Genomic DNA, 24,425 nt, shown 5'->3' with positions numbered 1-24,425 from the left:
CCGCCTGGCACAATGGGGGCAGGGCCATAGAGTTTTCCCTCGGATGGTCCTGGCCCCGCCCCCAGCGTGTCCGGCGTACCCACGTCACTTCCGGGTGACATGCACGTGGGGGTGGAGTTCCCCCCGGGACCCGATCTGCTGGCGGCGGGGAACGGGCCTCTGTGGCGGGGGTTTCCCCACCCCCCGGGGGGACTTGGTAAGCCTAGTGGCTGCCCACCTGAGCTAATTTTCTGTTCACTTTGATGTTCACGCAAAGGCCTCTTTCTTCCCGCCACCCCTATTGGAGATGTCAGAGGCTGTTTGTGATATGGGTTCTGGTTTCATTTCAGAACAGCGGTTTATCTTTTCCACTTGGCCACTCATCCAGAGTTTCAGGTGTTGGCTTGGATCTGACATGGGTCTCCTTGTGCTTCTCTCCAGCCGCTGCAGGGGCTTTTGTTCTCTGCCATTCTCGCTCCCACTGTCACTAGCACTGCCACACACATAAAGGTTCCTCATTAACTTTGCAAATGCAGAAGCGTTCACAATAGGCGAAGCGAGCACTGCAGGAGAGGAGAGCCTCTGCAGCAGCTGGAGTGAAATGCGAGGGGAACACAGTCACGGGTTCCCGTCCACTCTGTCTTAAACTTGTGGAGAGAACTAATTTTGCCGCCAACTTTTAGAAGGCATAGAAAGTTGCTTTATAAGAATCTACTTGCCTCGTTTAAATAGGAAAAGCAACTATTAATCCTTAAAATAAATGTACACTTCATATACATACACGCACACACGTTAGCCTAATGCAAAGCTTGCATGAAGATGTTTTGAAATTCTCCCTCCCTGGAAACCCTCTTGTTAATTTAAAAAAAGCCCTGTTTGTTTCAAAAGGTTTTTTTTTTTTTTTAATTGCCTGCATTCCTGTGTTCCCTTTCTATTTTCTTGCACAGAGCTTGCAAAATCCCACAATCCCACTTGGATTTGTTGTGACTCTCCTTTGAGAGCAGTATTTTAAAGCTTGCAATGCCAGTGGCACTGGGTTTTGCTGGGCATTCTGCACATTGAACTTCAGGGATTCTCTGGTTTGACTTTAGTCCTTCTTTTACTTGCATTGCCACTAGTGCTGGGCACTAGTACATTGCACTGTTCTGCTGGGCTTGCAACTCCCTCCCCACCCACTTGGAGTGCGATTCTGTGCTTCACATCAGACTTGTTGAGCTGACATTGCCACAATGGCACTAGGTGGAGAGCCAGTTTGGTGTAGTGGTTAAATGTGCAGACTCTAATCTGGGAGAATCGGGTTTGATTCCCCACTCCTCCACTTGCACCTGGCTGAATTTTTTTTTTAACCAGAACATTTTATTCGTATTCAACCATAAAGTATAACAGCAAACAGCAAAAGTTATAGAAATCCACTTATCCTACCAATGCAATCAAATATACAATCAAAGAGAGGTTCCACGGAACAAAGCCATAAAGGTCATAGAAACATTAACCCAATAGCAACAACTTATACTTCGCATTGTAAATAGTTTTCCAGTCAAAATCATCAAAAGTGAGTTTTTCGATGATGGGATACCATTTCCCAACAGGACTAAGTATTTCACATTCATTTTCGTCTGTGGTGTTATAAATAGAAATGGTGTCATACAAAAAGTATCTCCAAACTTTATAAAGCCACACATTCACAGATGGAGGATCTTTATCCTTCCAGACCAACATGGCTGCTAGGGTTGCCAAGTCAGAAACTTACCAGAGCGGGGGACTACGGACATCGTCTGGAGTGTGCGCGCCACATCCACGTCACCCGTTCCCCGCCTGGCACAATGGGGGCAGGGCCATAGAGTTTTCCCTCGGATGGTCCTGGCCCCGCCCCCAGCGTGTCCGGCGTACCCACGTCACTTCCGGGTGACATGCACGTGGGGGTGGAGTTCCCCCCGGGACCCGATCTGCTGGCGGCGGGGAACGGGCCTCTGTGGCGGGGGTTTCCCCACCCCCCGGGGGGACTTGGTAAGCCTAGTGGCTGCCCACCTGAGCTAATTTTCTGTTCACTTTGATGTTCACGCAAAGGCCTCTTTCTTCCCGCCACCCCTATTGGAGATGTCAGAGGCTGTTTGTGATATGGGTTCTGGTTTCATTTCAGAACAGCGGTTTATCTTTTCCACTTGGCCACTCATCCAGAGTTTCAGGTGTTGGCTTGGATCTGACATGGGTCTCCTTGTGCTTCTCTCCAGCCGCTGCAGGGGCTTTTGTTCTCTGCCATTCTCGCTCCCACTGTCACTAGCACTGCCACACACATAAAGGTTCCTCATTAACTTTGCAAATGCAGAAGCGTTCACAATAGGCGAAGCGAGCACTGCAGGAGAGGAGAGCCTCTGCAGCAGCTGGAGTGAAGACACCCACCTACCCCAACAGGAAAATTAAAAAACACTAAAATCAAAAAAAATGTGCCAACTTGGTGCCAGCAGAAGGCATAAAAAGATGCTTTATAAGAATCTACTTGCCTCGTTTAAATAGGAAAAGCAATTATTAATCCTTAAAATAAATGTACACTTCATATACATACACGCACACACGTTAGCCTAATGCAAAGCTTGCATGAAGATGTTTTGAAAGCTGGGACAATAAAATTGTGTGTGAATGTTTTCACTTACGCAATAGCTCAGACAACAGTTCAGTGCTGGCAGCATGTTGTGTATTATATTTCCACATTGCAGTGTCATAGCTGTATTATTTATCGAGTGATCTTAATGGAATAGCCTGTGTTGTCTGTGATGAAACGGTCCCTTGACTGTATGAATAGGGTCGTCGTAGAATGGTATTTGGCATAAATATCCAGGGCACCAGTTTACAATATTATTTTTAATGAGCGACAGGGGCCTGACTTCATGACTTTATCAGGGGCATACGTATGACTTGTGATATGAAATACATCCCAGCACTACATAAAAAGTTCAAATAATGAACCAGATACTCCTCTGGGCAGTATAATTTTTTTTATTGAAGCCTTTTTCAGTTAGCATGAGCTCAGTTTGCAGATAAAATGTCTACCAGAAGATCCTTTTCTATTAGTTATAGCACCTATATTTCCTGTCCATATTGCAAGGTTTCAGTTCAAACTGCACTGAAAGAAAGCAAGACTTAGTGAACAATTCTGAAGTTTTATATCACTTACTACAGAAATTACTCTTTCAGTTCATAAAGTAAGAGATTCCCCTTTCCCCATAAGGCTGGCTAGTAACCATGGGGGTTACGGTTATACTTTTTGATGAGGGCCACTTCACACAAGAGTTGTTCTTGCACAAATGTATGTCAGTGTAGGAAAAATCCAGTATACATTTATGTATACCGTCATGTGTGAAAATCACATGAGCTTCTGTTTCGCAAGATGTACTTCTGTTGTGAAGTCACAAATAGAAGGGGCTCCCAGTGGATCCGCACCCAGCAAAACAGAAGAGTATGTGATCTAAAGAGATGACCCACCAATGTATATTCATCCCCCACCCCACATAAACTGAGAGAACACTATGTCCACTGTCCATGACTACGTTATGCTAAAGCAAGCATTTTGGGCTGAGCCAAAACGCAGCAGGGGAAGGGAGTATTGTTCAAATCTGTGCAGGTTCTTTCTAGGTGGAATACAACATGATTGCCACCCCCCCCCCCCATTATGTTAGTTAGGTTTGCCTTTGCATAACTACATGCTTGATATTATTTATTTATTTAGAACATGTTTATGCCACCTCTCCAATAATCTGCCTGAGGCAGCTTACAAAATAAAAAGAAAGCATTACAAGACTGCCTGAGGCAGCTTACAAAATAAAAACAAAGCATTAAAAGGCATTAATTAGAACCCAGCATTTAAAAGAGAGCGAGAGAAAGTTCAAAATGCTGGTGAGCTGAGCGGATTTCTGTGGGACTAACTAGCCAGAGGCAGAATTTGAGCTCAAGCTGGAACCTGAAATTCAGCATGTGGAAAGTACTGCTTTATTGGTAAGGGCAGAAGACTTGGGCCTAGCCGGTCTTGAGGCTTAATATTGCTTGCCAGCTACAGGTGCCATTATTGTAAACCCTTGTTCCCTTCAGTGCCTGAAGGATGCTCTGTCACCTGAGCGTGCATAATCCCAGTTAGTTTCCTAGGCCTGTTATCAGGGCCCCTGTCCACAGAATTTAGCACAGAGCTTCGGGCTGCATGCCGGCTTCTGCATATGGTTCTGCTGTTCTGATCATGGCTGCTGGTTTGGGATGGTAGGGCTGGAAGACCGAACACGTTTAGAAGGAGGACACAATCTTAAGCAAAAACTATTTAATTCTTTCATTTGCGGAATGGCAGTGAGAACCTTAAAACCTCTAGAGCAACCTCTCTGCAAGCAAAAAAAGGCCTTATGCAGAACTGTGCAGAAGAAAGACTTTCAGGCAGTGATTTCGCTGCTTTGTAATGCATGCTAAACCTTGTATGACAGAATCCTTACAACTATAGAAATTAATGAAATGATGCCATACTGAACGAATGCTCTAAATAGTATTAAACATTTGGCACAGCAGATAGGTACATAAACCTCAGAGTTTAGTGCACCTTGTTTAACTGGAATTCGCATAAGAGTCAACAGACGTAGCATCCCAACAGACATTTTCTGGTGTCGTACCATCTTGCTTTGTATAATTTGGACCCCTGGTCCAAATAGGGGTCATTTTATACCCACAAATGAATGTGGTTACATTGTTTGTAAGACAAAGAAAGCCCTTATTCCTTAATGTGTAATTATCACACCTAAATTGGTGCTCTTCCAAATCCAAAATCCGTTTCTGTCTCTCTATTAAGGCGCACATTTATGTTTACATTTTTGGAGGCTATTTTTCTTACCACAAAGCACTGGAGGTGGCTTACTATATAACTTACATATAAAACAGCGGAATCCAAAATTCAGTCCGAGGGCTTACTTTGCAAGATTGCTTTGTGAAGGTGGTTTCCTTACATTTTGTCCACGCCATGGGTTGGATCCAGCCAGCTCTTTTACTGAATCGCACCCTGGTCCCCTCCATACTCATTTTGTAGACGAAACTCCTGTGATTCTTCAGTGTAGCCTTTTTTTAAGCAGCCTCCCTTTATTGCCAGCAAAAAAAGCTGGTTGGATCCAATCCATTTTTGTTTCTTTTTCTTTTTCTTATTTAGTACATGCAAGCAGAATAAAACAGGCAGGTGCAGCACCATATCAGATTGTTTTCACAATTAAGCTTTCATGTCTCTACATGCAAACTGCTGTATAAAGTAAAAGATGCTTCGTATGTTTTATTCATGATGTCTTCTAGCAAAGAAAAGAAAACAAGGAGTAGACGGATTTCTACCGACAACCCTTTTTTCCCAGCTGTGTTTTCTAAAATTTATATTCTAATGCAGTATCTTGCAAAGCAGAATGAGATTGTTGCGTAGTGTAATCTTAACTATTTTGGTAGGCTAAGTTAAAAATCAGCTGAAAACCTCTTGCCGTTGACTATATTTTTAGGCTGCCCTCTTCATTATGGCCTGACGAATTCAGAACCACTCGTCTCCAGTTTCTATAATAGCACTTATCTAGTGATCCTCTGCTGCAATCATTGGCTAGGGGTAAATCCTATACACATCCTCCTCTAAGGCAATATATAGAATCACAGAATCACAGAGTTGGAAGAGGCCATACAGGCCATCTAGTCCAACACCTCTGCTCCATGCAGGATCAGCCTAGAGCATCCCTGACAAGTGTTTGTCCAACTGCTGCTTAAAGATTGCCAGTGAGGGGGAGCTCACCACCTCCCAAGGTAGCTGACTCCACTGTTGCACAACTCTTACTGTAAAAACATTTTTCCTAATATCCAGCTGGTGCCTTCCCGCCCTTAATTTAAACCCATGATTGTGAGTCCTGTTGTCTGCTGTCAACAGGAACAGCTCCCTGCCTTCCTCTAAGTGACAGCCCTTCAGATACTTCAAGAGAGCAATCATGATCCCCCTCAATCTCCTTCTCCAGACAAAACATTCCCTAGTCCCTCAGCCTTTCCTCATAGGGCTTGGTCTCCAGACCCCTAATCATCCTCAGTGCTCTCCCCTGCACCTGCTCCATTCTGTCCACATCCTTTTTGAAGTGAGGCCTCCAGAACTGCACACAATACTCCAGGTGTGGTTTGACCAAGGCAGTGTACAGTGGGACTATGACATCTTGCGAATTGGATGTTATGCCTATCAGTGTTCCCTCTAAGCTGAGTTAGTGTGAGCTAGCTCACAGTTTTTTAGCCTCTGGCTCACCCATTTTTGTCTCCACTCAGGAAGGAGGGCTCCAGAGCAAACTAATTTATACAGCAGCCAAACTGCTCACTCACCAGTTTAATGCCAGAAGCTCACAAAGTGGAATTTTTGCTCACAAGACTCCACAGCTTAGAGGGAACATTGATGCCTATATATCTAATATGCTTAGTGCATGCAGGTACAAAAATGGGCAACATGCAAAAAAAAAAAAAATACAGGAATGGAGCCCAGGGGAAGGAACTCTTGATAGGCTCTGATGGATTTTCAGTCTCACTGCTGATTGTATGTGTGAGACTTACAGTACCAGTTCATCATGGGTTGCTGCACTCCTTCAGTTTCTGTCCAACTCCAAGACAATGTAAATGGAGACTGAACCTTTAGAACCAAGTATGATGTCTTATGTACAGTTCTGCTGTGGTGTTAAAGTAGTACCGATATGAAAGCAGAACCAGATAGTAGTTTTCAAATTGGCTGTGTAATCTTAATTCATTCCTAACAAAAACCAGCAGGAAATGGCTGACCAGTTTCTAGCACCTGCTAAAATCACAGGCAACAAGAAAACAGGAAAAAAGCTAAAAGCTGAAATAAAAACAGTAAGATCGGTAAAAGCCAGCTATCAACAATAAAAAGCAATAGATCAACACCACGTTATCTCATCTCACCTATCACCAATGGTCGTTGACACCTGGCAGAAGAATACACAGTGAAGCATGAGAGAAGAGGAGAGGATATTTTTCATATCTTCCCCCCTCACACACCCTGATGCCTTCATCATTGTCTTCAACATTTAGAAAGAGCCATTTTCTGGGTGAAGGAAAGCCTTTAGGGACAAACATCTGGTGCTAGGTGGCCCTTGGTTGATCGGTAGTGCAGTTTGAAGGCAGGGGCTATTTTCCTCAGAGCCATTACAGAACCTTTGAAGAGCTAGGGGTGAAACTAGAGGACTCTGAATGGGACATCTTACATGGTTGTCCCATTCCAAATGCTTTCATATAACGCTTCTTAACCTTATTATTTCTATCATATCTCAGTCCTCTCTTATTGCAAGCTGCCCTGGAGATGCGTTGTCAGACAGAAGGGCTGCATATAAATACTGAAAATAAAAGCATCAGCTGTAAAGCTTACTCAGCTATGGACGGCCAAAAAATGAGAGGGTTTCTAGAACAGGGAGCCCCAGCATGTGGGGCCATAATACCAAAAGCCTGCTCCTGCGTACAAATGCCACACAATGATGTTTAGCGAAGTTGAGCAAAATCGCCCCAGGCCATGTGTCTGGAAACAGGAAACCCACATACAGTGACAGGTTAATGCAGGTGGAATGGCATCTAGTCTCTGCCCTAGGTGTTTATCCCGCCCTTTCTCAGTGCGGCATGCAAACTTCTCCCTTTCCCTGTTGTGGACCGTGTGACAATGCAGTGCGACCTCATTTTTTATTGTTCTTAAAGGAGTTGATGTCCTTTGGACTATTGATGAAAGTTCCGGGAATCTGGGCCCTCTCACATTCTACCGTTGGTTGTTAGCTTTTGATGATGGTGGCAGCCCCCAAAAGCCTGGTGGAAGAGCTCTGTTTTACAGGCCCCGCGGAACTGTAGTTGTGTGACTTCCGCTCTAAAGTTCCAGTGCCTGCCGAGTACCTTTTTCTAGGTACTCAATCTGCTCTGCCTATCATCTGTTCTTCCAGCAACTGCCAAATCATAGGATAGAAGACTTTGCCTGCAGTAGAACCTGGCAACTGACGCAGTGCGGTTCCCCCATACAGCATGGACAAGAACACTGGCTATTTTCAGCTACATTAAGCCTGGACACAACTGGTTGTTTTCCCGTTTTTGTATATCGAATAAATGCTTTGAAGAGTTAGACAAACCTTGCACAATTTACCTTTTTATATAGCACAATGATGTTTTTTTTTTCTTTTTAATGTTAAAAATAACTACAGTCTTTTTAAGCGTTCTTCATTTACTCAGCAGTTAACAGAATGTAAGACATGTACTGGGTTGTTTTTCCCCCATTGTCCAACTAGTAGCCTGTATAACTTTAATTCTTCTCCATGTAGAGCTATTTGGCTTTTCAGTGTGTTGTCGAAGGCTTTTGCTATTGAAAATGCAAATTTAGATGTATGTTTGATTTCTCCAGCAAAAGGTGTATGAGGCACTTGGAATTTTATATGGATTATTGGTATATGAACCCCTAGCATAGTTCAATCACCTGGGCCACAGGCAAGAAGAGGGTCCCATCCTACCTCCCACAGTTTTGGTTTGCTAACATTGGAAGCAGCGCGCACTTGGCAAACGTGCTCAGAATATGCTTTGATATTTACAAACCAAAGTTGGATATTAATATGTTCTCCATCAAGAAGGCAGGAGCACGTTTGTGCCAGCTGAGGGCAAAGTCCATGGCTCAGATGCGATCCTGCAGTTAAGTGTTTGCTTCACCAATACAATCATATTGTCTTAAGGTTGGTGTTCTGTTTGTGATGGCTCCTCAGTCCACACAAGAGATCACAAGCAGCAGCTTGCGACTTTTCACCGCTTCTTCTCTTCAGTTGGAAGAAAGTGGGGGAGGGTTATAACTGTTCATCTCTGTTGAGCTGAAATTCTTGAACAGGGAAGCAGTTTTTAGCAAAAAGGCCAGGGCCTTTTCAGTGGCGGCTCCGCACTGGTTGAATGAGCTCCCAGATGACATCAGGGCCCTGCAGGACCTTTTACAGTTCCGCAGGGCCTGCAAGACGGAGCTCTTCCACCAGGCCCTTGATTAGGGAGCTGCCATCAATAAATGGAGGCCCTGGCCCCTATACCAACATCAGTAGTGGTATTAACACCACTATTACAGCCTGTCCAGACTATGAGGTTAGCTGATTATGGATTAATGTTGAGTGCTGCTAATGCCCGCCACCGGTTACGAATCTGCACTAGCACTTTATGCTATGTTTTCTGACCATTTTGTTGTGGTTTTATTGAATTTTGTGTTTCAGTTCAGTGTATTTTAGTAGGGTAGCCGCCCTGAGCCTGCCTTGGCAGGGAGGGCGGGATACAAATCAAAGAAATAAATACATAAAAGCCATCATGGTGGCATTTTTGTTGGGTTCTCGGTGAGGCCGTTGCTTCATGAATTACTTCTCTCCCCCCCCCCTTCTGCAGTCTGTCAAGGGACCACCAACAAGCTGACCCAGCTGGCCAGTGACGAGGAACACTACAAGAGCCTGAAGAGGATGTACGAGGGCTGTGAGGTCGTGCTCAGCAATCTGGAGATCACCTACATGGATCATTCACATAACCTCACTTTCTTGAAGGTCAGTAGGGATTACTCATATTGTTCTGGTCAGGGGTCATTTCCTCCAGGAGCGCACAGGAGCGGAGCTCCGGCAGTAAAGAGCCCAGGGGGCGGGCACATGCAACAAGCCCCACCCCCTGCTCCCAGCAGCCCTCGGTCAGAGCAAGAAGCAGCCAGGTAAGTTGCAGAGCTCCCCCCGGCTCAAAACAGTCCACTGGCACCTTTAAGACGAAATTTTATTCAGGTACAAGCTCTCCCTCCTCTGCAAGGAGAGATCTGCATGTTCCCAATAGTCCAGTGGAGCCTGAGCGGTGGGTGCTGCCTTCTGACACACTTCCCGTGATGTCCGTGGGTGTGACATATGCAAATCAGTTATGCTAATGTGTTATGCTAATGAGCTCCTGCACCTCTTTTTCTACGAAATGACCCCTGGTTCTGGTTCAGATGAAGAGGAGAAGAGGAATGCTCATTGTGGTCTCTGGAGACACCAATCCATACCTCGGTCAACAAGTCACTGTCTGGTGGATTGTTGTGTCAAGCGAGGTGGGGGCGCGTGGGACAGGAAAGCTTCGTGTCCCTGTCCCCCCTGCTGAATCTTAATGTCAAATATCGGTTGTCTGCCAAAGTTCCCTCTAATTTTTCCCCCTACTGAGCGGAGCAGTTCACCTTCTGAGCAGAACGTGACTGCTGAAATCTTCAAATGGGCAATGGGCAGTGCAAGACCCCACGTGGATGAGCGGAGCAGTTCACCTTCTGAGCAGAATGTGACTGCTGAAATCTTCAAATGAGCAATGGGCAGTGCAAGATCCCGCGTGGATCCAGACTGCTGCTGAGCGGGGTTTCCTGTGTTCAGCCGCTCACATGCACAGCTCAGAGGGAACACTGGTGCACCCTCTCTTTTTTTGGCCAAAGGGCTAACCGTTGGAAGGCTTGGATGCTGCAAACGTGGCTTAGGGATTCCTTTGGTGGTGGTTGTTCAGTTGCACAGTCGAGTCCGACTCTTTGCGACCCCATGGACCAGCTCCCGCCAGGCCTTCAGGTCTTCCGCTGTCCTCTGAAGTTTGCTCAATTTCATGTTCGTTGCATCGATGACACTGTCCAACCATCTCATCCTTTGCCGTCCCCGTCTTCTTTGACCTTCCATCTTTCCCAGCATCAGGGTCTTCTCCAGGGAGTACTCCCTTCTCATTTGGTGGCCAAAGTATTTGAGCTCCAGTTTCATTATCTGGCCTTCCAGGGAACAGTCAGGGTTGATTTCTTTGAGGATTGACTGATTTGATCTCCTTGCAGTCCAAGGGACTCTCAAGAGTCCCTTTGGTAGCAAAGAGCTAAATATATCCACACCTTTTTCCTACTTCTCACCAAGAAGAGATTGCAACTAGTGAGAATGGTTGTGTATCATACTTCCCACTGTAAGCATCCCTCTTCCAGAAATGTTGCACGTGTGCACTTTCCACCTTTCAGGTGAGTCCTGAAATTGTTTATCAAGGTGGTTGGGAGGCAGAAATTGTGGAAGTCTTCTCCAAGTGCTGAAGGAGAAGCAACACAATGCTCCTTCTAAGCTGTGGAGTCTTGTGAGCAAAAATTCTGCTTTGTGAGCTGCTGGCATTAAAGTTGTGAGCGAGCGATTTGGCTGCTGCCTAAATTAGTTTGCTCTGGAGCCCTCCTTTCTGAGCTAAGACAAGAATGTGTGAGCCAGAGGCTAAAAAACTATGAGCTAGCTCACACTAATTTAGCTTAGAGAGCACACTAAGTATGAAGGCATTGTTGGTTTATGCCCCTTACGCGACTGGAGTGAGAGGTTTTGGCAAATATTTTTTTCCCAGGCTTCAAAGCACGAGTGTTTGCCTAAATGAGAGTTAGGAAGAGACTGCTTCCCTATAGCAAAGGATTTTGCATCATCTGCAGATAATGATACCGTACGTAGGACTTGATACCAGGAATCTGGGTTCAACCCTACATTCAACATGGACTTAAATGGAACGATCCTGTTCGCTGTTCACTGTTTGTCAGTCTTATGTACTGCTCTGGAATGTTGAGCGTATGATTGACAAATTGAATGTCGGTAGTGGGATCCCTACCCCCAGCCCACTCCGACTCAGGCACAGGACCTCTGTCTTCGTTGGATTCAATTTCAGTGGGCTCAGTCTAAGCCAGCCCGCCACATCCTGAAGCGCCCGGTCCAGGTCCTGAGGGGTAGAGTCAGACTGACCGCCCAACAACAGATATAGCTGGGTGTCGTCTGCATATGGATGACACCCTAGCCTATGCCTCCAGGCAATCTGGGGGGCGCAAAATCTGTGGAGGCTTGGATAGACCCCACCGTTTCTTAATATACTTTGTCCTTTCCTTCCAGCTTTTCATTTGATCTGGGCTGCATGTTCTCTGCTTCAGCAGTCTAGAAACACTTGGCAGAGTTCTATAACACCTTAAAGAATAACACGTTGATTGTGGCTTAAACTTTTATAAGCAAGACTCTTATCTGATAAAGCAGGGCTTTGCTCATAGAAGTTGTAGGCACAGTAAGCGTGTCAAACCTCAAGACGCTGCAGGACTCTGCATAGTTTATATTTTAACTTTGTTTTTATAACAAAAACCGGGAATGGAATGTTAGGTCCCAAAACAGTTGGTATCATAAAACTCAAATATGCAAAAAAGTTGCATTCAGCTTACGCTCGAGATCATTAAAGAGCCAAGGTCACTTAAGAAACAAAATAAAAGACCAACATATTTTGCAGGAGACAGCATAGATTGAGATTTGCCCTCAGTAAGGAAAGCTTTATTAAGTAAGTAGGTTTATTAAGTAAACTTTGCTTAACACAAATGGCTTTGAATTTACATCTTAAAAGCTGTATTTGACAGCCAAGGTTTTCCCCAGTCTCCAACCCCAAAATACCAAGCACCTATGGTTGGATGTCTTCCAGTGTTCCAGCTCTGTGCAACTACTAAGCTCAGTGCACTAACCAAAGTAATAGCTACATCTTTATATATATTATTAGCCAACGTAAAGCGAGCAGAGAGACCTCTTAAAAGATTTCCTAACGCGAACTAAAAGAAAACCGGCTGACATTAGGTATCCTTGTGTCTTCCTTCTCCTTGACCAGAGCATACAAGAGGTGGGTGGCTATGTGCTGATAGCAATGAACATGGTGAAAAGTATTCCTCTGGAGAACCTCCGGATAATCCGAGGAAACACCTTACACGAGGGCGCTGCACTGGCAGTTTTGCTCAATTATGACCCCTCAAGAGGACTGGAAGAGCTGCCTCTGAGAAATTTGACAGGTGAGACTTGAAGCGATTGCAAGTATTGTTGCCCTTGAACTTACGGCAGAGCATGTGCCTCTGAAACCATTCTGCTTGAAAGTCTGGAGTTAAGCCAGTGCTCGGTGGTCTTGTGGTTGGGATATGGAAGGATCAACAGATCTGGACTAATATTCAGACATTTCGATCCTCAATTGATAAAATGCATTCTTACATACTTCTGAAGAGAATCAATACGATAATTTATTTATATAGCACTTTTAGCGTGTTCAAAGGGTGTCATACATTGTGACCGTTTCCAGGGGGTGAATCCTTTTAATGTAACTTCAGCCTACGAATTGTTACTTTTATGTGCCCCCCCACCCCCCGTGCACTGGGGATCCCAGCAAGAATAATTATTTGGGAAAGATAATTTAGATCGGTGGAGAGGCCGTCTGATCAGAAGTCTCTGAAATGAGGAGAGTAGCAGGGCAGGAAAGGGTTAAACCCCTTTCCACAGTGAAGTCGTTTGCATGAGGGCCACTATTGGACTTTTAACAATTGTAGGAAATCCTCATCACAGAACTCCTGGGTTTACATGGCCCTAGGGTTGCCAGATCCCCCAGTGGAGACGGGGTCCCCCCTTTGCCAGGTCCTGCCCCACCAGCCACCGATCAGCTGGCTGGCGGGGGGACTTACCTAGAGAAAGATTGCCTAGGAAGTGACATCATCAAACCAACAATGTCCAGGGGTCACTCTAGTATTTGAGTAAAACCTCTTTGGTAGAACAAGGACAGATCTGCACGTCCCCCCCCCCCATAGCTAGCAATCCAAAACAGCCCAGTGGAGCCTGAGCGGTGGGTGTTGCCTTCTGACACACTTCCGGTGATGTCAGGGGGCGTGGCATATGCAAATGAGTTATGCTAATGAGATATGCTAATAGGCTCCTGCACCTCTTTTTCTACGAAAGGACCCCTGCATGACCCTAAGTCTTTAGCTGCAGCAATTAACTACCTCTCCGTATATATTATGTAGTAGTTGTTTAGCAAGCAGTGCTTCTTTGTTTCTATCCAAATCATCCTTCCCAACCACTCTAACGGCAATACCACCCACCAGTCTGTGCTGACTTGAATTGTCTTGCATTCTCCACCGTCACTGGCATATTGTTATCAAATCAGTGCCTATTTAATTATTGGCTAGAAAATGAACCACCTTGTTTCTTAGTGTGTATTTTTTTAAAAAACTTCTTTTGGTAGAAATTCTACGTGGAAGCATAAAATTCAGCATTAATCCTTATCTATGCAACATGGACAATGTGCGGTGGGATGACATTGTACCTAAAGGAACTGACCTGACGTCTGCATTTACTGGGAGAACAGAAGACACCTTGGAGCTGTCAAAAACGATCAATAGAACTTGTAAGCATACATTGAATAAAAAATACGTACGATGTTGTGCAAGCCTACGGAAATATTGGGTTGGATCCCATGGTCCATCAGCCAAAGGCACTGAGGACTGTGGATTCTCCTGGCAGTGGTAGGGAGGAAAATGGAGGCAAAATTGTTCCCTCATGCCTCTTCTGTGAATGGAGAGAAGAGAAAGGAAGGGAGTGCTTTCTTCTCCTCCTTCCTTCCCACTGCAGTTTTCCAACCCAAGTGGGTATCACTCCATGCAGGTCCCATGACCATGCGAATAAGCTTTCCTGGGTAGGAAAGGACTGCTGGAGGAGGGGAAAGCCACGATCCTTGCGTGATCCCTGCACTAGATAGCAAATGTCTAGTCTTGATGGCAAACAGCCCTCCTGTCCAACAGGGGGAGCTGCAACAAAGACTTTATCTCACTTCTGTAAGGACCCAGATGCGCAGCTCCAGATTATCATGGAGCTATAATATCAACCCTAATTTTTGTAGCTGTCTCATTACAACCCAAATAACTGAAAATAGCCCTTGCATTGTTCATTGGATGATCCATCCTGTTGCATGTACTTGATTTACACTGTGTAATCCAGCCTGAGTCTCAGCAAGGAAGGTGGACTCTAAATAGCCAAATAATAATACAAGACACTATATACATCAATAGTAATCTATAAATAATAACACTAATGTAAGGACATGAGAAGAGCCCTGCTGGATCACACCACTGGTCCATCTAGTCCAGCATCCTGTCTCACACGGAGGCCAACCAGTTACTGTAGAGGGCCAGCAACAGGAAAATAGACAGTGTTTTTTCACTCGAGAATCATGCTTTCTTGGTAGAAAAAGATTTGTTTGAACATACATTTGGGCAGTGAAATTGGTTTTATTTATTTATTTATTTATTTATCCATCCATTCATTCATTCATCGATTTATACCCCGCCCTCCCCGCCAGATCATCCATGCACCAGAATTGGTAACTATGTGCCATGTTTCTACTGCCCTCACTCCTGTGCCTTTAACAGCAATCTGACATGCGGAAATTGAACAGCGGAAGCTTTTCCCACCGTTGCATACCAGAAAAGTTCTGGAGGACTTAAATTATATGTACGTGTCATGATCTGGCCTGTGCCAGTACGGCCTAGCCAGCTTAAGAGGCCTGGGTGGCAGTAGGAGGCGGCTAGGCCTACAACTCCCAGAAGGCATTGGGAGAGTCAGGAAAGATTCTAAGGGAGACCGTTTGAATCTGTTGGGAACAAAGTCTGGGGGAAGACAGTTTAAGACAGTTTCTGGCTGCTGGTTGATGGTAGCTGGAGTCTCTGAGTGAGAAGGGGAGAAGCCTCCGTCCTTTGCCTCCCTGCGGCTGGGTCTCGTGAGAGACAGGCCGGGCTGGGAGAAGGAGGAGCCTGAGTGAGTTAGGCAGGCTGGGACCTGATAGGAAAAGCCAACTAAGGCAGTTGCGTTAGTTTATTTTCATTTGACCTTTCCCCTTGTTATCCAGTTTACGCACCTTGCCCAATTTTCCTAATACACCCTGTTCTGTGTGATTTGGTTGGTGTCCGTCTGGGTCATTCACGCCTGTAACACTCGGTTAGCAAAGGCTTGGGAGCTACCCTGGGACTCCCGAGGGACCCGAAAGTCCAGGGTGGTGGCGACGAAACCCAAAGACCCCTCTGGGGGTCATGACAGTACGTAAAAACAGTAATGCCCTGACTCGGGTAGCCCAGGCTTGCCCAATCTCGTCAGATCTCCAAAAATAAGCAGGGTCAGCCCTGGCTAGTATTTGGATGGAAGACCTCCAAGGAAGACCAGGATTGTTATGCAAGGGCAGGCTAATGCTAAACCACCTCTGAACATCTCTTGCCTTGAAAGCCCTATGAGGTCATCAAGTCACAGCTGATTTATGGTGACAACAAAACTGTTTCATATTGTGTTAAACAATTAACCCTCAAATGTAGTGCTATCTTCTTGTTGTTCAGTCGCACAGTCGAGTCCGACTCTTCGCGACCCCATGGACCAGATCACGCCAGGCCCTCCTGTCTTCCACCATCCTCTGAAGTTTGCTCAATTTCATGTTCGTTGCATCGATGACACTGTCTAACCATCTCATCCTTTGCCGTCCCTGTCTTCTTTGACCTTCAATCTGTCCCAGCATCAGGGTCTTCTCCAGGGAGTGCTCCCTTCTCATTGGGTAGCCAAAGTATTTGAGCTTCAGTTTCATTATCTGGCCTTCCAGGGAACAGTCAGGGTTGATTTCTTTTGGGATTGACTGATTGGATCTTCTTGCAGTCCGAGGGACTCTCAAGAGTCTTCTCCAGCACCATAGTGCAAAAGAATCTATTCTTCGCTAGTCGTGACTTAAAGTAGCCAGAGAGATCAGGGAATTGTTAAAGGGAAAATAAACAATAACAACCGTGATATAATTACAAAACGTCAATTCAGTTTTCCAGTTGAACTGACTTTTTGTAATTATATCACGGTTGTTATTGTTTATTTTTAATCTGCTCGTGACTGGCAGGGACCTTCCAGTGCCACAGCACCTCCTGCTGCCACCTGAGAGTATTCGTTGAGTTATGATGCAATGTCTTCTGGAGGCCAAACCAAAAGATATGGCAATTGGTTGTGTTTTGGGGACTCTACCCATAGCTCAAAGATTCGAGACCCAGAATTCCAGACGGGAAGGATCTGTCTCCTAATTCTTTCTGATTGATTCCATTTCCCCCTTCCAAAAAATAAAAGTTGTAAAACAAGTTGTTAGTAAAGAGGCCTTTTATAAATGATCCCCCCTCTTCTTTCATAGGCCTCCCATGCCATCCCAGTTGCTCAGGATTCTGTTGGGGTCCAGGTCCAGAGAACTGCCAAAAATGTAAGTACATATACTACTTCGCTTGGGATAAAATATGCCAGATTTAAGATACAGTGTGACAGCGGGAGAGTAACTTGACATATCCTACTTGGGTTTTTTATACTTTATTGACCATACACTTGTTAAGATGGGTTTTAAATCCTCGCTGGATTGAGCTTCCCCTTGGCGCTGACCCATAGACCCCGCTTTGACATCATCAGTGGGACTGGAATAGGGTTGCCAGCCAGTGGCTGACATCAGGCAGGAGTCTGGGAGGGGGCGGAGGCATGGGGGCGCTGTCAGGTCGATGGTGTGACATCATTTCCGGAGCAACCAGGAAGTGACAACATGCTGCTCTGTAATGCAACGGAAACTCTAGTTTCTGCTGAATCCTAGAGCAGCTTGATGTCACTTCCGAGTTCGTCCCAGAAATGATGCCACTGCATCACCTCAAATGAAATGGATTGGCAACGTCAGCGAACAAATGAAATCGCCTTAAACACAATAAAACCACTGGCCCTCCCAAAAGCTGGGGCTCAGTGCATCTCTCTTAGTCAGTTTATACTCAATCTTCTTGTATAGACAATCAAGTCCATTTAAGAACATAAGAACATAAGAGATGCCAATGTTGGATCAGGCCAAAAGCCCATCCAGTCCAACACTCTGTATCACACAGTGGCCAAAAATACCAGGTGCCATCAGGAGGTCCACCAGTGGGGCCAGGACATTAGAAGCCCTCCCACTGTTGACCCCACCCCCAAGCACCAAGAAGACAGAGCATTACTCGCCCCATAGCCCCTATCTATACCTTGTGGCTAATAGCCACTGATGGACCTCTGCTCCATATGCTTATCTAATTCCCTTTTGGAGCCATCCATGCTTGTAGCCGCCACCACTTCCTGTGGCAGTGAATTCCAAGTGTTAATCACTCTTTGGGTGAAGAAGTACCCCACATTTCCCACCCCACATTACCTCTCCTCCCTTTGTTTTTAGAACTTAACTGAAGGACAGAAGCAATTTGTTTGGTATCCTCAAACAGTGTGTGATAGCTGAATAAATAAATATAAGGTGTTTTTTTTAAAGAACCTATACCTATTCAGTGAACTTTTGGAGCGATATGTATTTCTTCTTGGTTGCTACGTTTTCTACATGTTAGAAATTAATACTGGGGGGGGGAGGAATGTATGACATTGCAGCAGTGTTACATTTAATTCTTGGAATATTTCTTTTCCAGTAACGCGGACCATCTGTGCTCCCCAGTGCTCTGGCCGGTGCAAGGGGAGGGAGCCCAGTGACTGTTGCCACACCCAATGCGCTGCAGGATGCACAGGCCCTAGAGACAGTGACTGCTTGGTAAGGCCACAGAAACCCACCTAAGATTCTCTTTGTATGGCGCAGTCGAATCCAAGAAGGATTAAGACAGGGTTCCAGTGGGCTGGATCCAACCAGCTTCTCTGCTAGTGAAACTGGTGCCGGAAAAGGGCTATGCTGAGAATCACAGAACCTTGTTAAACTCGGCATCTCGTTTGCCATGGGAAGAGTGTATTGCTGTAGATGACTGGGAGGGGGGGTTTCCTGTGTCGTTCTGTGTGTGTGTGTGTGAGTGTGAGTGAGAGAGAGAGAGAGAGAGAGAGAGAGACTGGGAACGCTTTGCTATGCAGCTGTGTATAACTCTTTCTCAAGACGCCTCCCTGTCTCTGGGAAGACCGCACAACTGACCTTGGATGCTGTCTCTGCGTGCTCCACTAACATAGATAACCTAACGGGTGCCTCACAGGTGTGTGTGGGGGAAGTAGAGGAGCGCGAAAGCTTGGCGGGGGCTGTACGCTTGGACTGATTGGATGGGACACGGGGGGGGCTGGGTTGAACTCTGTATAACTGTGGGCCTTGGCGCCAAACCTTTAGTTCTGACACAAATAAGTCTTAGCTTGAATCATCTTTACTACTCAATAAACATATCTCTGCTGAGGGAGTGTCGTCGTGAGTAATTTTGTTCAAGAGTCTGACAGACCTTCATGTTCAGTGAGGATGTATTTAAAAAAAACAAACAAGGATGTTTTCATTTAAGTCTTTCCCACTTGATTTTACTGTAGCTTTACCTTCTGCCTTTTCCAGCTCATCAAAACTTTGTTTCTTTTACCTAATAATCCTATAGCTTTAAGCGCTCCTTTGGAAAGCCGATTGAAAACAAGTTAGTTCCCAATTTTTTTCCATAAGAAATAGCTACCGTATATCAAGATACTGCAAAGTAAAAGGTCATTCGCCCTTGTCGTAAAATCAGGCATTGGCTGCGTTCAGACATCAGGGTAGTGGTTTGTTTGAACTAGAGTTCATTATTTTGCTGTACCTTATCTATATCTCAGATCACAGTTTGTCCATCAATCTCAGAGAGGACCTTCCTCCTTTTCCAACTCAAAGCAAAATCCCCAGGTGCTGCCCCGAACTCCTTTTTGTTACTGGTCTGCTAGTAAAGCCTCTGCACGTGTGCAGTCCTGCTATTGGCCAGCTGCAGAAAATGGGAAGGAAATGGAGCATAGGACAGGGAGAAGCCTCGGGTGACCCAAGCCGCCGCCTCCTTCATAAGAACATAAGAACATAAGAGATGCCAATGTTGGATCAGGCCAAAGGCCCATCCAGTCCAACACTCTGTATCACACAGTGCCAGAAATACCAGGTGCCATCAGGAGGTCCACCAGTGGGGCCAGGACATTAGAAGCCCTCCCACTGTTGACCCCCCCCCCCAAGCACCAAGAAGACAGAGCATCACTTGCCCCAGAGCCCCTATCTATACCTTGTGGCTAATAGCCACTGATGGACCTCTGCTCCATATGCTTATCTAATTCCCTTTTGAAGCCGTCCATGCTTGTAGCCGCCACCACTTCCTGTGGCAGTGAATTCCATGTGTTAATCACTCTTTGGGTGAAGAAGTACCTCCTCTTATCCGTTCTAACCCGACCGCTCAGCAATTTCATGGAGTGCCCACGAGTTCTTGTATTGTGAGAAAGGGAGAAAAGTACCTCTTTCTCTACCTGCTCTTTCCCATGCATAATCTTATAAACCTCAATCATGTCACCCCTCAGTCATCGTTTCTCCAAGCTAAAGAGCCCTAAGTGCCTTAACCTTTCCTCATAGGGAAAGTGTTCCAACCCTTTTATCATTCGAGTTGTCTTTTTCTGCACTTTTTCCAAAGCTATAATGTAAGAGATCGGCCTGATCAAGTTTCTGAAGTTTGTTTCTTTTACCTAATAATCCTGTAGCTTTAAGCGCTCCTTTGGAAAGCCAATTGAAAACAAGTTAGTTCACAATTTTTTTCCATAAGAAATACTACCGTATATCAAGATACTACAAAGTAAAAGGTCATTCGCCCTTGTCGTAAAATCAGGCATTGGCTGCGTTCAGACATCAGGGTAGTGGTTTGTTTGAACTAGAGTTCATTATTTTGCTGTACCTTATCTATATCTCAGATCACAGTTTGTCCATCAATCTCAGTTAGTGTGGCACCTTCCTCCTTTTCCAACTCCAAGCAAAATCCCCAGGCGCTGTCCCGAACTCCTTTTTGTTACTGGGCTGCTAGTGAAGCCTCTGCACTTGTGCAGTCCTGCTATTGGCCAGCTGCAAAAAATGGGAAGGAAATGAAGCATAGGACGGGGAGAAGCCTCGGGTGACCCAAGCCGCCTCCTCCTTCCTTCTGGCTAAGGGGAGTCAGTTCCCTTCCCTGTCTAACTGATTCCCCAAATTCTTGAACTTTTTAACTCCGAAACAAAATGAGTCTCTAATAGAACCATCTTTTCTCTCTTGCCAAATGACTCCCTTGTAAATGCCCCCCAGGAGAGGCTGAAGTCCCTGAAGTACATTCCTGCTTGGCAAGTCATCGATGGGGGGGAGGGGGAGAAAAGAGAGGAAGGAGGGAGTGTGCTCACGACTAGGCACCATCAATAGCTGAATGCTGCAGGAGATGCAAGAATTGCTCTGTAGGTCTGTGATTGTATCAGTGAGGTTTACTGCTGAGTGTACATTCTTAGGAGTGTGTACTGGGCGAAGGGTGATGCTACTGAACAAACTGGAATTTTCTTCATTCGGATGTCTTGATGACAACAACCCCCATAGGATTGCACAGTTACTACAAACCATGGTTAACTGTGCAATCCTGTGTGCCTAGGAGGGCATGACTCTGCCTAGGACTCCATAGTTGGAATCCTGCTGTAGAGCAACCAACAACGAACCGCAGTTTGGACAGCCTTACACTGAGACATTTACACTAAACCAGAGTTTACTCAAACTGCGGTTTAAAAGTTGTGGTTTATCAACTTAACAAGCCGTACAACATAGAAAAACCCTTTTTTTTCTATCATGCCAAGTCTGATCCTCTTCTTGTTACTATCCAGCTGGAGATGCTACAGTGAAATCAGTAGACCTAATTCCAGTAAGATTTTAATATTGCATTTTTATATAATAAAGGTAGTGCTGACTATTTAATTTTTATGTTAGCTGCTCTGTATCTTGGTTCTCACCATCAACAAGATGAATAATGGGACATCTGTTTGTTTCTGTCTAACATTATTCTGAGCCAGGCTTCTATTCAGAATAAATCACAGTAAAAATCCTGGGCAAAATTGCTCCAGTCTAAACCCATTGATCAGACTGGAGTAACTTTGTAGAAGATTGCACTGCCACCTGGGAACGATGATAATACTGGATGATGCAAGACCCCTACTTACAATATACTTCTTTAAAGTACTTTTATATTTTTCGCAGATAAATAAGTTAAATGTGTGTCGCATGTTACGTAGCAGGGCGGAAAAATATGTATTATAACATCAGGACACAATAAGTTGTCCTAGGTGTTACAGAGGGAAGTAAAGAACTGGAAACACGGCTGCCTTTTTTAATGGAAACCACTCGTGTATCATAACATTTAGCTCTGACCCAAGAGCCCATGTGGTCTGGCTGATGGACCATTAAACTTGGACTTGGGACTCTGATCCTAACCATATGTATGTGAAGATAAGAGCCACTGGTTTCAGTGAAACATGCCCAAAGCAAGTGTACTTTAGGGTCAGGTCCTAGCTCAAGCATTAGACATAACTTTCCCTCCTGTAAAATAGGGATTATGACGATCTATGTTACTCTTCCATTGAGGCTGACTCTATGATGTAAACTATTATATAATGATGAACTCTTGGTCAGAAGTCCTTGGAGTCCAGTCTTCTAAAACCAGGTTTGGTACAATGAATGTTTCACAAGTTTGATTGGATGCAGATGCATAGCTGCTGTTGTCTGTTACTAGCGAGCACACAGCACAATCCCTTTTGCGTTGTTTACTTACAGGCTTGTCGCAATTTTTCGGATGATGCCACCTGCAAGGAATCTTGCCCACCTTTGCAAAAATATGATTCTTTTGAACATCAGATGACGAACAACCCAGATGGAAAATACAGCTTCGGAGCAACTTGTGTAAAGAAGTGCCCGCGTAAGTCTGAAAATTTTTTTGCTGAGCAATGCCTTTTAAGGGTAGACTAAAGGTCTTCCCAATCTGGGGTACCTCAAAATGCTTACTTGGAATTTGTGTCTTGTGGAGAGCCAGTTTGGTGTAGTGGCTAGGAGGGCAGACTCTAATCGGGGAGAACTGGGTTTGATTCCCCACTCCTCCACATGCAGCTACTGGTATGACCTTGGGTCGGTCACAGTTCTCTCAAAGCAGTTCTGTCAAGAGCAGTTCTCAAAAGAGCTCTCTCAGCCCCACCTACCTCACGGCGTCTGCTGTGGGGAGGGGAAGGGGAAGGAGATTGTAAGCCACTCTGAGACTCCCGAATGAAGGGCAGGGTATAAATTCAATCTCCTCCTCCTCTTCTTCTGATTAATGCATTTGCTCCTGATCCTGAAACATAGAAGAATTATCCACAGTTGGTGTCCATTGTATACAGGCCAGTCCCTTTGACAAAGAATTAATGGACACATGTCTGACCAGGGCTTTTTTTGTAGAAAAAGCCCAGCAGGAACTCATTAGCATAATAGGCCACACCCAACAGCCAAAACTTATTAGCATATTAGGCCACACCCTGACACCACAGCTCATTAGCATATTAGGCCGCAGCCCCATGTTGCCAGAAGTGTGGTCATCCAGCCACACCCACCTTTTGCTTCTTATTCTGTTTACCTTGTTTGCTGTCAAAACCCAAGGCCTTTTTTTTGTAGCAGGGACTCCTTTGCATGTTAGGCCACACACCCCTAATGTAGCCAATCCTAATGAGTTTCTGCTGTTGGGTGTGGCCTATTATGCTGGGTGTGGCCAACTCAGGAGCCAGCTGGAACTCCGTTCCTGGTCGTTCCTGCCTAAAAATAGCCCTGTGTCTGACATTAGAAACCACAGCATTCAAAAACCAGTGGGGGGGACATTTTAACCTTCCAGGACATTCAGTTGCTGACCTAAGAGTAGCAATTCTCTTACAAAGGAATTTCAAAGGGAAACAGGGTTCCCAGGTCCCTCCTGGCAGCTGGAGGGGGATGGGCGCTGGGCTTACCAGGAGCAGGGAGCTTCATCCAATGATTCAGCAACATGCCCCCGTGACTTCCAATGTGACCCAGAAGTGATGTAGGCATGTCGAGGGGACACTCTGGTTTTTGGGCAAAAACCATAGAGTTTTTGCCCAAAACCAAGAGTTATCACCCCCATGTGCCTACATCACTTCCGGGTCACAGTGAAGTCATGTAGGCATGTCACTAAAACATCAGATAAGTCCTGCCCACCAGCCAGCCAATTGGCAGTGGAGAGGTGGGGCCTGGCAGTGTAGGACCCCTGCCCCCACGAGGGGGTCTGGCAACCCTAAAGGGAGATTAGAAAGACAGAATGAAGAATTGCAACTGATAGTGAAGCTCAAGACAATGCATCCTCTGGAACTGAATCGAGACCTAGGTTTCCTGTCTCATTACTAATGCTGATATCTCCACGCCTACTACCCGTCTGCATATCACACCTAATCTAATCACGCCTGCTATTGTCATTCGACTGCTATTGCCATTCAGCATCTGAAATCACTTTCCAAAATATAGGACAGATGGACTCACATTCTAGCTGTATCTGAAAAAGTTAGTGACTCACAAAAGCTCATACTCTGCCACAAACTTTGTCAGTCTTTAAAGTGCTGCTGGACTCTTGCTCTTTTCTACTTTATACCTTTGCATGAGTGAATTTTCTTTGGTGTCCTGATTTCCAGTGTGCCTCCTGTTTTAATTCATAGAAGAAAAATGTGTCTCACCTTATAGGAGTTTGGGAATTTTTTTGTTAAGAAGAAGTGTACGGAAAACATATAGATTTTATTTTTACATTAAACTCCCAATATGCTAGAATATATTTCAGATATGTATTAGGTTGCAACTACTACCTCATCCATTCGGGACACCAG

General features: G+C 45.2%; 1 protein-coding gene across 1 annotated transcript in view; it reads left to right on the top strand.

The window, feature by feature from the left end:
• Positions 1 to 9,346: 9,346 nt before the first annotated feature.
• Positions 9,347 to 24,425, top strand: part of EGFR (epidermal growth factor receptor) — a gene marked incomplete at its 5' end in the record, with an annotated part of 76,623 nt that continues 61,544 nt past the window's right edge. Inside the window, 6 exons of the mRNA XM_015421691.1 lie at positions 9,347 to 9,542; positions 12,628 to 12,805; positions 14,020 to 14,181; positions 16,978 to 17,043; positions 18,257 to 18,375; positions 22,351 to 22,492. Of these exons, the coding sequence (XP_015277177.1) occupies positions 9,347 to 9,542; positions 12,628 to 12,805; positions 14,020 to 14,181; positions 16,978 to 17,043; positions 18,257 to 18,375; positions 22,351 to 22,492 (863 nt within the window). The remainder of the gene's footprint in view (positions 9,543 to 12,627; positions 12,806 to 14,019; positions 14,182 to 16,977; positions 17,044 to 18,256; positions 18,376 to 22,350; positions 22,493 to 24,425) is intronic.

Source organism: Gekko japonicus, unplaced genomic scaffold (genome assembly GCF_001447785.1).
Source record: "Gekko japonicus isolate JY-2015 unplaced genomic scaffold, Gekko_japonicus_V1.1 scaffold2801, whole genome shotgun sequence".
Classification (NCBI taxonomy): Eukaryota; Metazoa; Chordata; class Lepidosauria; order Squamata; family Gekkonidae; genus Gekko; species Gekko japonicus.
Note: the sequence above shows the minus strand (reverse complement) of the source record. Positions and strands in the feature narration are given on the sequence as shown.